The sequence below is a fragment of the Penicillium macrosclerotiorum genome, assembly GCF_028827735.1.
Source record: "Penicillium macrosclerotiorum strain IBT 26536 chromosome Unknown utg000014l_segment0_segment0, whole genome shotgun sequence".
Taxonomy (NCBI): Eukaryota; Fungi; Ascomycota; class Eurotiomycetes; order Eurotiales; family Aspergillaceae; genus Penicillium; species Penicillium macrosclerotiorum.
Window position 1 is genome coordinate 82,991 of NW_026643093.1, and position 12,488 is coordinate 95,478.

Below are 12,488 nucleotides of genomic sequence, written 5' to 3' on the forward strand. Positions count from 1 at the left end.
CTTACTTCATTAGTTGAGATACTTTGATCCTTCAAATGATTAAGATCTAGGGATGAATTGGCCATGATTTATTATTCTACTTTTTCTGGACATTTTCCGACAAAGGAGCTTCTAGGATGTAAATGATATCTCTGCTCTTGCATGTTCAGACCTCACCTCTCCCTTTTGTTTCCTGATTCTCGTGTGTCCGTCTCACACCAAGAAATGCAATAACCAATCCAAGCCAGCTATTACCATACTGCACCACATGCCAATCCTGTACTGCTGAAGCAAACTGTGTCCCTTGCTTGTTTCCAAGGATTGGACCACTGAACTTGTCATAGCGAGACCAAAACTACCGCCTATTTGGAAAGCAGTATGTATCATGCCACCATAAAGACTCTGGATGTCAGGTGGCACTGATTCAAGCAATACCACGGTTACAGTGCAAAAGACTATACTCGGACCCATCACGCAAAGGATAGATGTGGAAAAAACATGTTCCCAGAAATTGATGTCTCCTTCTTTCATGAGGGCTGATGGCAGAGGGGCAAGTGTGCAGATAATTACTCCCGCAAGCAGGAGGTACTTGGAATAGAAGTTTTCCAACATCGGAGTCATAAAAAGACACACAATTAGGCCAGTAGCTTCCATGGGAAGAAACCGAAGAGCCGTGTCACCTGGACTGAGCTTGTTGATCTCTTGAGAAATCAGAGTTGCGTCGTAAAGAGTGCCCTGATATCTACCAAAAGCAGCTACTGAGCGTGAGCGGTTAAACAGAAGAATCGACCAAGGTAACTTATTGAAGACACTGAGCCAAGACGCCGTAAAGTTTGGAAGTTTCCACAAATATAATGGCATGATTGAATCTGACGCCTTCGCTTCTCTCCAAATAAATCCGCACAGAAGAAAAATACTCACAAGTAAAGTGACTATGAGCGGTGAACTCCATCCGAGTAACTCGCCGCCGCTGATAACAAATATGAATTGTACCAAGCCGGCCGTCGAGATGGCCGCTCCGGAACAGTCCAATTTTGATGACTTGGAAATTACTCGTTTACTGTTTACTGTTTGGAAGCGTGACATAGGAGAGCGGGAATATCATGCCAGTTACCGATGCAGGAATGTAGAAGACGTATCTCCAACCAAGAGATGCCGTCAAAAAGCCACCTGTGATCAGGCCAAGTGAGAATCCAATTCCGCCAGATGCCTCGAAAAGTGTCATAGCAATTACTCTGTCTTTCTCGACGAAGAAGTTGGTAATGATACCTAGTCCAGAAGGAATCGTCATCGCCGCACCAATCCCTTGTAGTGCGCGAAAGACAGTAAGCTGGATGAAAGAGCCAGCAAGCCCATTTGGCAGCGACCAAACCGTTAGTTTCACCATCCCAAGACAAAAACTAGCTTCCTGCCGTACATGTCGGCGCAGACACCATTCAATAGAAGCAAGCCGCCAAAGGTCAAAATATATGCGGATACCACCCATTGTAAAGTAGCAGTCGCAACATCCAAGTCGGACTGGATTGAAGGCAGAGCTATTTCGACAGTTGTAAGATAGAAGTCATTCAAAAATTGAGCCATACAGGCAATAATAGAAGGAGCGCGCCACGCCAGGACTTGATCACACCTGTACGGTGATCATCATGATGACTTTGTGTTTCTTGTTTACTGCTAGGTCGAGTTATCGGATCTTGCTGCTCTAATGAGAGTCGCGTGGATACGCTTCGTCTGGCATTTAGAGAGTGCGGCCCGTACTACATGTCAATTATGATATGCATGGAAGGTAAAACACGGTGTGTCGGATATTGTCTAATGAGAACACTGTGCTGGATAGGAACTCACCTCAGCTTGGTCAAGGCTAAAGTTCTTGTCTGGACTACAGACTGCCGGGGTGCTGTCTGACATTCTCTTTGGGATACCACTGACTTGTTGGGGAACATAATGTAATCGAATTTCGTATCAGGGTCATTTACTTCGGGCTTTGCTAGAAAAAAAATGAGCCCGACGTCGCAGAGCGTAAACGGCCAGTTGAGTAAAATCCTTCATTGCTCCTGAATTTATTCCAGTATATATAGCCAGATGTCAGTTCATATTGCGAAAATCAGGAGCAGATGAGAAGGCAAGTTTGCACTTTTAACATACTGGAAGATTCATCAACATGAGAACGAAAAGTTTTGGGAAGTTTGATTATACTTTCAGACCTGACTTCGCTTAACAGCGCACCAGGTCAAGTAACATGATCGCTCTGTACTTCTACAGAATCAACAACCATTTCATTCAGCATAGTTTCCAGAATTCAAGATAAGAAAAGTATGAAAAGGGACCATGGGATACAGCTGCTAGCAGATCTATTGTTCCTGGGCAATCGGAATTCTTCCATGAACAGACTACGGTGGCAATTGCTCCACAGTGTGCACAACATAGGTGAGAAGAACCAGATTGGGTGAATATTGCCTTCTCGATCAAGTTATCACAATTTCTGAGACTAAGAAAAAACTTGGTCCGCACCTGATACTTCGCATCGGCAAGAAGTTCGACTAACCGAATCGAGTCACAATACCCTCGGGACCAGACTCATAATCTTCGCTATGATGTAGTTGCCATGCTAGCAAATTGTGTATGTGTGAATTCCGCTTGCTCTGTATTTGGCAATCTCCATCTTCCATTCCGGCTATTGATTGCCGGTGTCACAAAAGGTAATGCCACTCCCATTCCAACACAAATCCGGATAATCATTATCTCACTAACTGTGGGAGTTTGACGAGGTTTATCGGAGTAGAAACGAAGTTGCCGTGGGGCTTTGAACATGTGAGGAAATGTGATTCTCATTTTCTAAAGACCGGAAGAGCTTTCGTCAGACAATTCCAATAGATAATTTTGCGGTCTCCTACGTAGAATGGGGATCTGTGAGTGAGGATGCAACCTAGTTCAACAACAAAAACTTTTCGATCCGAGTTGTCAGCTGTGCTGTGTTAACTCACAAATAAATAGTACTTCTTGGAGGCAGCTGGAAAATATATTTCAGGATATTTAGGACCTCTATGACTCAAGATATCTCATCTCAACTTGGTGATTGTTTACTCAAACCAAAAATTTCAAGTACAACTCCATAGGCTATCATATCCTCTAATAGCTAGTCTTCTTTAGCACCAGTATCTCATTGTAAAAACTTGGTTCTCTTGCTGTGCAGTTTGGACATATACCTATTGTTCTCTTATCCTCCTTTCTGTCACCTTTAGGGAGCGATTCCTTAAGCTGAACGTCAAGTTATCTTGTGAAACCATGTCCTTTCAAAAAGCCTTGCTCAACAATGGCTATGAGATGCCCTTGACCGGGTATGGTCTCTGGGATGTCAGCAAGGCCGTTTGTGCCGATCAAGTTTACAAAGCTAAAAAAGAAGGTTATCGATGATTTGATGGCGCCCGCGGTAAGCCTAGTCAATTATTTCAATCAGGTCATATGCCTATCTAACGATCTTTGGAACAGATTATGGAAATGAAGTTGAAGCCGGACAGGGGATCGCGCGAGCTATTCAAGATGGACTCGTCCAACGCAGTGAGCTTTTTATTGTGTCAAAAATCTGGTGTACATTTCATGACCCCAAACATGTCCAGGCTGCTGTACGCAACCAGCTTTCAGATTGGGGACTAGATTACTTCGACTTATATCTGATTTACTTTCCCATTTCTCTCAAATATGTTGATTCATCTGAAAGCTATCCTCCGGGATGGACAGCTCCCTATGTTACGAACAAAGCCGTGGAACTTGCTTGCGTTCCAATGTATCAAACATGGGCAGCCATGGAGTCTCTGGTTAAAGCGAAGCTCACAAGAAGCATTGGGGTCAGCAACTTCCAGATCCAGCTGATAAGTGACCTGCTTTGCTACGCGAGCATCAAGCCAGCTGTATTGCAGATTGAACACCATCCTTATCTCACTCAGCGGCGCTTGGTTGACTATGCGCAAGGAAAAGGCATTGTAGTAACTGCATACTGTTCCTTTAGACCCCAAACTGCTGTGGCGGCGAATATTTCAGAACCTTCCTTGCACATTTAACACAATAGTATTGAGTTCCATAAATACACAGAAGAAAATGACCAGAAAATTGCTTCATCGAGGTCGACCAATGGTTGTTGACATCACGGATGAAAGTAGCTCCAAGACCCACACTTTCAGGTGTTAGGTTTTTAGAACTAACGTTATACCCCGTTCAGATGCTGAAATGGAAAATTTCCAGAAATTCCACTGTCGCAATGGCTTATTCTATGAAGTCAGGATTCTTTTTGGATCCATTGGGAGCATGCATATGTTTAAATGAACTGATCATCCTGAGACGAACCACTGAGCCTCGATGGGGCGAAGCGAGGTCCACAACTTAGCTGCATAACTAATCAATGTAGCCCCTCCTTCAGCGTGCCAACTCAGCAACTGCAATATTTCACGACGATTCATGGATCATCACCATCTCCTGTACAATGGCACCAGTATCGTCAGCGAGATTAATTCACGATATCCGATCAGTCAATATCAGTCACCCCACCACTACTGCTGACTATCTGGCTAGGCAGTGGGTGAACCCCGGAGACATATTTTCCATTTTGCTGCTTCTTGGCCCTGAAGTCATCCAGCAAGCAGTAGCTCAGCTTGCAGGACGTCAAATAACTCCGGTTGCGTTCTCGTTCGGTTGGGTCGCGTATGAAGTTCGAGCTTTACTTGCAGCTGTTGGCGGTAGTCTATACATTCCCCCTCCAATTCGAAATTGAAGATCGGCATTTAACCTGGAATTGCAGATGGAAAATTGATGCCCCCTGCAGAGAGCACAAGCACAATGGTGATTGTTGCTCAGAGTGGTCACAGTCGGATCACCAATTCATGGGTTCTTGGTAGACTCCTTCGAGATACAAGCGATAAAATGGATGAAGAAATGAGGGGCGAAGCACCTCATCGAAGTACAGGTACTTGGTCTACTTGGAATCCATCATTCTGGAGAGCCATGTTTGGACTGGAGCCGAAATCTGAGTTGCCATCCAAACCATGGGAAGCGCTTCGAATCGAAGTTTATGAATTAATAGACGACGAGGAAATTGAGCACGGGGTGCCAGAAAAAGATGGAATCTGGCTTCTAGGCTTTTTGGTGATTTTTATTCAATTAATCATTGCCATGATACCATGGGTCATCAATAACGAGTGGGGAACCTTCCTAATAACATGCTATGGTAACATTCTCGCATTGTTAACAAGCTCGCTGCCTCAGTGGAGACGTGAGAAGTGGGCTTGTCCAAGGAAAGGCGGCCCTACCGTAACAATCACTGAAGGAAACGGCAGCCGTTTTGCAATGATCATTTTAAGCAAAAAGGGCGTTGGGCTAAATTTCGAGATTTTGGCTCGCGGGACCAGAACTGCACCGGCATCCCTGTTGACGAGATTAGCTACATCATTCTTTGCTGTAAACTGGATCATTCTTCTAATCACAGCAGTAGGCTTGAGTATTGATACCTGGTGTAAGTTTTCTTACTTTTATTCGAAAACTCATTAATGAAGGAAATGAACAGATATTCTTGGAATTGGTACCCTTGGCAGCATCCACAATATCGCATCCGCGGCACTTTCGCGGAGCCCAAGCGCCCTCGGCATTCATATCAGGAAAACTGGGGAGGTTTTTCGCGGACCTCGTGTGGCGGAAGTTTTGAAAACTGCTGAAGAGCGATATCCTGGAGTGGGGCTATCTCTTGTTCCTGTGTTCTTCCCCGGATCGATGCGGGTCCAAGAGAACAGTTTTGGATTTTGGAGGACTGCTCAAGATCGGGTCATGGCCCCTAATAAATGGGGAACACGTATAGATACTCTACCTTCTGCCAATTCTGAAAATTTCGAAATTGACGGAGAAGGTGAAGGTGGGCTCAAAGGAAGGAGTAATCAAGGGGTTTAATCATAAAAATGATCCAACTGCCATTCCACGCGACGATTAAACAAATATTTGAGGATTCCTGATTTTGAAACTGGCCAAGCCCTTGAGTTTCTATGGAACTCGCGAAGATCAAGTCAAATAATTGAACCAAATTTGATATACACGCCTTCTTCCTTGTACCCGTTATTGTATTGGTATTATTTCTAGTTACCTTCTCCAAGAAAATATAAAGACATTAGACTTCGTTGATACAAACCACCTGTATTGTCTCGATAATAGTCGAAATGAATGATAAAATTCTGGTTTCTAATTTTATTTTGATTTTGAGTCGCAAGTTTTCTTACTAGTACCGTTAACCTTCAAAAACTTTCATTATTCAGAATACGAATGGTAATAATCTTCGGCCTCGTCATAACGATCATTGTACTCATCATCATGATCCTCATTTATATAATCGAACTCATCACGCTCATGATATTCGAAGTTGTCTGAACCTCCTGAATCATCAACGAGATCGAACGATCTCACTAGACAAAATATCACAAATCAGTGAATATCTAAGTCCTCATTATTCATGGACTTGCATACCGTAATGGTCCGTGGCATTGGAATAAAGGCCACTGGAGAGGATAATGGCAAAATTTTGACCGTTAGAGAATATCTCAATATCATTGAAATGTTCTTCTTCATTCACCTCGTCATCGGCGTCGTAAAAATAACTTTCATCAATTCCTTCGCCCTTGAGTACTCTAGCATACCGCTTATCATCCTCTTCGTTAGCCTTAGCATTATCTTCGATAGATAAAGACCCGCCACGGTAGCCAAAGAAAGAGAAAAAGCTCGTGCTAGCAGGACTTTCATTTGACTCAATGCTGCCCCCAATATCCGGATGACGATTATCATCATCATCGTCATCGTAGTCGTCGTAGTCGACTTCCTCACAAGCCTGCGTCGCAAAGTCGGAGTCACCATAAACTTTGGCAATCAGCTTGACGAGATTCTTATACTCAGGCAACATTTTAGGGTCCCCCCTTTTTTCTCAGCCTCAGCTAGATCGCAGGCGGCATCTAGTAAGCCCTTGGTAGGGTCGGCACCTTTCTTCCAATTTATACGAACGGGCTCAGAAACAAGACCCGTCACGATACGGCGCTTGCCTGTATTTGTGTGGCGCAATTGTTTCCGCCAGTAGAGGTCTTTCACCAACTGGGTGTTGTCGAAGAAGTTATTTTTCTCCTTATCAAAGTCAAAAATGAAGCGTAAGCTATGAGGGTTGCCGTTGCCTTGCTCATCAAGTTCGAATATCTCAACGGTGAAATTCGTTAGGCAGCTGCCCAATATCTCCGCATCATTTTCTCCAATGTAGTCATTAATGAAATCAGGGGCACAACTGAAAACACGTTTCCAAAAGTCATTCTTGACATCGGGCAAGTTGATAATCTCCTCGCGCTTCTGGTGGATAGGACGCATTTTCAGGACATGATGGCGAACTTTCAATATGCAAGTCATTAGCAAAAAAAATCCTTATTTCTCGCAGTTCTTGCAATCATTCTCTCCCTCTCTCTTCTCTCCCTCTTTCTGATTTTCCTGGGGTTTTAATGCATTAAACTTAGTGAATGGCGTCTGATTTGTAGTTCCCAATTTTGGCCGCCAACTAAATAGATAATTGGACTTTTCGACTGAATTGCCAAGAGTCACGTCGCGGTACAAGAGAAGAGGTCCAATAGTGTGGAAATGGGGAGGCATATTGGGGTGCAGAGGGACTTACGTATCTCGGTATCAGCACGTCGTTTTTCCTCATTAAGAAGAATAATTTTGGTCAAGGCCGCATCAGGGATCGTTGTAAAATCGCTTGTTGGATTCTCCTCGCCCAATTTAAAAGGGGGTATAATCATATTGAATGAAATAATATACCGAATGTAGCAAAAGTGGAAGGTGGGATATTTACTCGCAAGGCAAGCGCTGAGCGTTGTGAATGATCCTGCAGGAGAAAGCAACCCGCCGCCATTTCCCGAGTTTTCTCTCACGCAAGTCCTTTTTTAGCGCAAGGAGGTCGACACACAACATTATAAGCGCCATTTGGAGTTAAGAGCGGGGTAAGTTACGCGTTGAGGGGCCATTTATTGTGTGGCGCTAGCAATGTCTCATTGGGCATCAACTTCCGAGCCACAGAGGCTATTGCCGCCTCTTTTTTTTGCAAAACTTGAGATCATATAGACACGCACGATGCCCTCTAGGAAAATAGGTGCAATCCGAGGCTGTGCGGAGAAAAAGCCCAGCTCATCTCGAACGAATGCCCCCATTTTACGTCTAAAGGCCGCAACAATTCCATTTTGTATGACCCACCCAGCGCCCTGATTCTGGCCCCCACTCTGGCCGTGCTAGAAAGATATGCTGCCTACTCAAAAAATAGCCCGCTTTCCAAGATTCTTATTTATCCAGTTGTCACTGGTTTAGAGAGCATCTCAGGTCATAACTGGGACAAACCATGGAATTGGAGCACGATGAGGTCCTAGAGGCTTTTCAGAGAGCAAAAACACTCAATCTATGTCCGAACCGCCTCTGGACAGTTGCGGGTGAGAATTTACCGAAAGTGCTGCCGGACTGCGACTTGACTCCAGTAGTGGGAGATATTATTAAGGAGCATGAAGAGTGCACAGCCGGTTTTTGCGAGTATTCTCTACGAGACTTTACCTCTGTACAACAGCGTCACGAGTGCAAGAATAACTCAGGTCAGAGGCTATTTATATATACAAGTTGAACGGGTGGAAGCGACTGACAAATTGCTTCATGTAGAGGGCATTGGCTCCGAACAATGTACGCAAATCCAAGGCCGATTCCCGAGCGCCACAAGAGATAAAGCTGCGCTCGAGGGACGGCCTACTGTATGGAACCTGGCTGGAGATGCTATGCTGGAACCCCCTCGGCCATACATGGCGATTTCTCACGTATGGGCAGATGGAACCGGGACCGGGGCCTGGCAGGCTGGAACAGTCAACGAATGTCTCTATGTATTTTTTGAGAGCATTGCAAAGCATTTTCAATGTGAAGGGATATGGTGGGATACGCTTTGCATCCCCCGCGAGAAGGCTGCCCGGACCGTAGCCATCCAAAAGATTGAAACGAACTACGAAGATGCTCGAATCACCTTGGTGCACGATTTGTTTCTCCGCAGCTGGGAGTGGGATCCTCAAACTGCGTGCTTCGCTATCCTCATGTCCCCTTGGTTCAGTCGAGGTTGGACTGCATTAGAGTTGACCAAGTCGAGGAAAATCAAAGTGATATTCAAAGGCCGCCACGGCCCAGTTATCAAAGATCTTGACGAGGAAATTCTTGCAACGGAGGATGACCCTGAAGGGCCCCGGAAAGAGGCATCTCGAATTATTAGGAATCTTCGAAAAGATGTTACAACACTCAAGCTGAACGATCTTTTAACTGTTCTCCGCTCGCGCCATACATCTTGGCCTAAGGACATGGCTGTTATCTCTGCGTTGCTGGTGGGTTTGGCACCAGCTCAGCAGCAGCAAGAGACTTATAGAAGAATTTTGAAAAGATTCGGTCAAATACCGCCTGGCCACCTCTTTCATAATGCTGTCACGATGTCTAAGGGCTTCAGCTGGTGTCCAACCTCTCTATTTGAAATGCCTCTAGACTCGTCCGATGCCTCCCTCAGAGTGTTGGAAAACGGCGATCTTGAAGGGAAGTGGCGAGTTCTTCCTGCAGATCGGTTTGTTGGTCTTGAAAGTAGGTTTTGGTCTGATATCATGCATCCCTTAACTGCACGCGAGGTCCAGCGTGCACTGAAAAACAATCAAAGTTGTCATCTTTTGGCTGAATGTGGAGAACCGCTGATAAAAAGAGCCTTGCTTGTGAGACAAACAAACCTTGCAGATTCCTATCAATACATTGGGTCCTTGACCTTCAGACAGGAAGTCACAAAAGAAGAGGGCGATTGGGTCGAGAAGAAAGTTATAATTTCGGGCCATCGTGAGGATGATCAGCAGCTCAAGCTTAACCGACAGTTGAATGAAGAAAAAATCATAATACGCTCAAAGGCCTTGGAGACGGATAACTCACTTACCATGGCTTCGGAAATTAGCATCTTTCACGCAGCAATATGGCATGGGGACTACAATACCTTTTCCAATTTAATCAAACGAGTTAGTCTGTCCATCCCGGACCAACTCGGACGACGACCACTTCATCTCGCAGCAGAACGAGCAGATGCCCGCATGGTTCAAGACCTCGTGAAAGGGGTTGATTTGAACATACAGTGCGATAGGGGTCAGACAGCGTTGCATAGTGCCGTGCTAGGAGGCTCTGCTTCTGTTGTCACAACACTCTTGCAAAATGGTATTGATCGAAGAGTGAGGGATCAGGATGGAAATACTGCATTGCATATAGCAGCTCAGATGGGATCTATTCGTGTCGTAGAGCTTCTCGTCAACGATGCCATGGATGACAGGGGCCACAACGATCTTACACCGCTGCACATGGCCATAATCAATGGACATGAGCCGGTGGTAAAGTTTCTTGAAGGTGCTGATCTTTGTGTTAGAGATAACAAGTTCGGCTGGACACCACTACACTGTGCGGCAGATTATGGCGATCCTGAGCTCGTCCGACTCCTGATAGAGCGTGGTGCAAAAATTGACGCAGTGGATAACTGCGCTGGATGGACCTCGCTGCATGTCGCTGCGATCAACGGCTATCAAGATGTTGTTTGTCTTCTACTAGAACACGGTGCTCGGCCGACCAAGGACAAATGCGGTTGGACTGTACATCACTTTGCAGAAATAAATCAACATGCGGAAGTCTTGAAACTACTGCCCAGCGAGAGTACCAGTCTTCCCCCAGCAGGCAATCTACCTTCTATGCCACTGCATTCCAGGGCAATAAACAACCAACCGTGCCTAGCGAAGCTGTTAATCGACAAAGGTGCGGACGTCTACTTAAAGCCTAGGGCAAACGGCTGGTCCTTTCTGGAAGTCGCGGCCGAGAATAATCTCAAAACTGCAATCCAATGGCAACTGAAGCATACCATTCTTTCCGAAGCAAAAGAACGCACTAAATTGTTACACTATGCCGCTGAACATGGATACGAGGCGTTAATGCGAATTCTCCTTGACGTGGGGGCCGATGTTGACCACAAAACTAAGAACGGCTGGACAGCCTTGCAACGGGCTAGTCAGCGCGGTCATGTAGCAGTTGTCCGACTCTTACTTCAAGCCGGGGCTGATAAGGAGACAAAACGACCACCTTCTCTTACGAGACCCTTACATCTTGCCGCTGATGAGGGGCACGTGGGAGTCGTCCAGTTGTTACTTGAGGCTAGAGTTAACATAGAGGCACAAGATAGTCTTGGAGCTACACCATTATTTCTGGCCTCTCAAGGAGGACACAAACCAACTGTACAACTGCTGCTCGAGGCTGGGGCAGATTTAAAGGCGAACGGCGAAAATCGAAATACACCGCTGGTTGTGGCCGCTCACAAAGGGCACGACGAAGTATTCCAAATACTACTTCAAGCCCTGAATAACATACAAGACGGAGATGGTTCTAACTGGCTACCTCTACAGCTGGCCTGTGAACTGGGTAGTGAAACCATTACACGGTCTCTGCTCAAAGCTGGGGCAGATCCGTCGAGAAGAAAGAACTTCGAAACCAATACACCACTACATATCGCGGTTGGCAAGAGAAATGAGAATATCGTACGACTATTGCTTGAAGCTGGGGCTGATGTAAACAAAAAAGACATGGATGGTCGCATACCCCTCCACTACGCCTGTTGCCAGCCCAATAAGATTGTCATTCGGCTGCTTCTCGAAGCTGGGTCTGAAATAACGACGAAAGAACGTATTGCTCAAGACACACCATTACATGCCGCCACCAAAACAGGAACCGAGGATGCCATACCGCTATTACTCCAAGCTGGAGCTGACATCAACGTTAAAGGCGAAGATGAAAAGACATCTCTTCATATGGCCTGTGAAAAGGGTGACATAGGAATTATCCGGCTACTTGTGGACTCTGGAGCTGATATAGAAGCAAAAGATATTTTTGGTAGTAGGCCGTTACATTATGCCGCAGGAAAGAGCAAAATTGCCGTCCAGATATTGCTTCAGGCTGGTGCTGATATAGAGGCAAGAGGAAAGCGCGGCCAGACACCACTATTCTACGCTATTAACAACGATCGCCGGGCGGCTTTGGGGCTTCTAATTAAATCTGGGGCTTTCATCGAGGCCACAGAGGAGTCGAAAGGTCAGACACCACTCGCCCGTGCTGCTGCACGAGATAATATGTTCATCGTACAGCTACTGCTCAAGGCAGGAGCTGATATAGATGCAAAAGACAATAAGGGCGATAAACCAATAAAGTGGGCTACTCGTTCCCTTGCTAGCCCTCAACTTTGCCGGTTACTGCGCGATAGATCTAAATAGCAGATTTAAGCTCATATTACTGCTTAAGTCTAGTTGTCACGTTAAGGGGCTTCAGACCTGCATTCCGCGATTGAGTCGATGGCTACTCGAAGATGTTTCTGTCTCTGCTCTTTTTTCAGCTTCGAACTAGGATCCGTTCACTGTGATGCAACCCTTGTATCAGTA

At 45.6% G+C, this 12,488-nt stretch overlaps 4 protein-coding genes across 4 annotated transcripts; 3 read left to right on the forward strand and 1 right to left on the reverse strand.

Moving 5' to 3' along the window:
* Positions 1-3,261: 3,261 nt before the first annotated feature.
* Positions 3,262-4,034, forward strand: N7462_011608 (Aldo/keto reductase subgroup; the record flags this gene model as incomplete). The annotated part of the gene is made up of 2 exons (XM_057083322.1): positions 3,262-3,379; positions 3,466-4,034. 2 exons carry the CDS (start codon positions 3,262-3,264, stop codon positions 4,032-4,034), a joined length of 687 nt encoding a protein of 228 aa, XP_056927735.1.
* A 772-nt stretch (positions 4,035-4,806) lies between these two features.
* N7462_011609 (uncharacterized protein) lies at positions 4,807-5,907 on the forward strand (the record flags this gene model as incomplete). Its single annotated transcript, XM_057083323.1, has 2 exons — positions 4,807-5,479; positions 5,531-5,907. The coding sequence occupies 2 exons, from the start codon at positions 4,807-4,809 to the stop codon at positions 5,905-5,907; spliced, it is 1,050 nt and encodes a 349-aa protein (XP_056927736.1).
* Positions 5,908-6,258: 351 nt separating this feature from the next.
* N7462_011610 (uncharacterized protein) lies at positions 6,259-7,778 on the reverse strand (the record flags this gene model as incomplete). Its single annotated transcript, XM_057083324.1, has 4 exons — positions 6,259-6,413; positions 6,475-6,886; positions 7,003-7,373; positions 7,652-7,778. The coding sequence occupies 4 exons, from the start codon at positions 7,776-7,778 to the stop codon at positions 6,259-6,261; spliced, it is 1,065 nt and encodes a 354-aa protein (XP_056927737.1).
* A 593-nt stretch (positions 7,779-8,371) lies between these two features.
* On the forward strand, positions 8,372-12,323 carry N7462_011611 (ankyrin repeat domain-containing protein; the record flags this gene model as incomplete). Its single annotated transcript, XM_057083325.1, has 2 exons — positions 8,372-8,615; positions 8,680-12,323. The coding sequence occupies 2 exons, from the start codon at positions 8,372-8,374 to the stop codon at positions 12,321-12,323; spliced, it is 3,888 nt and encodes a 1,295-aa protein (XP_056927738.1).
* Positions 12,324-12,488: the final 165 nt, after the last annotated feature.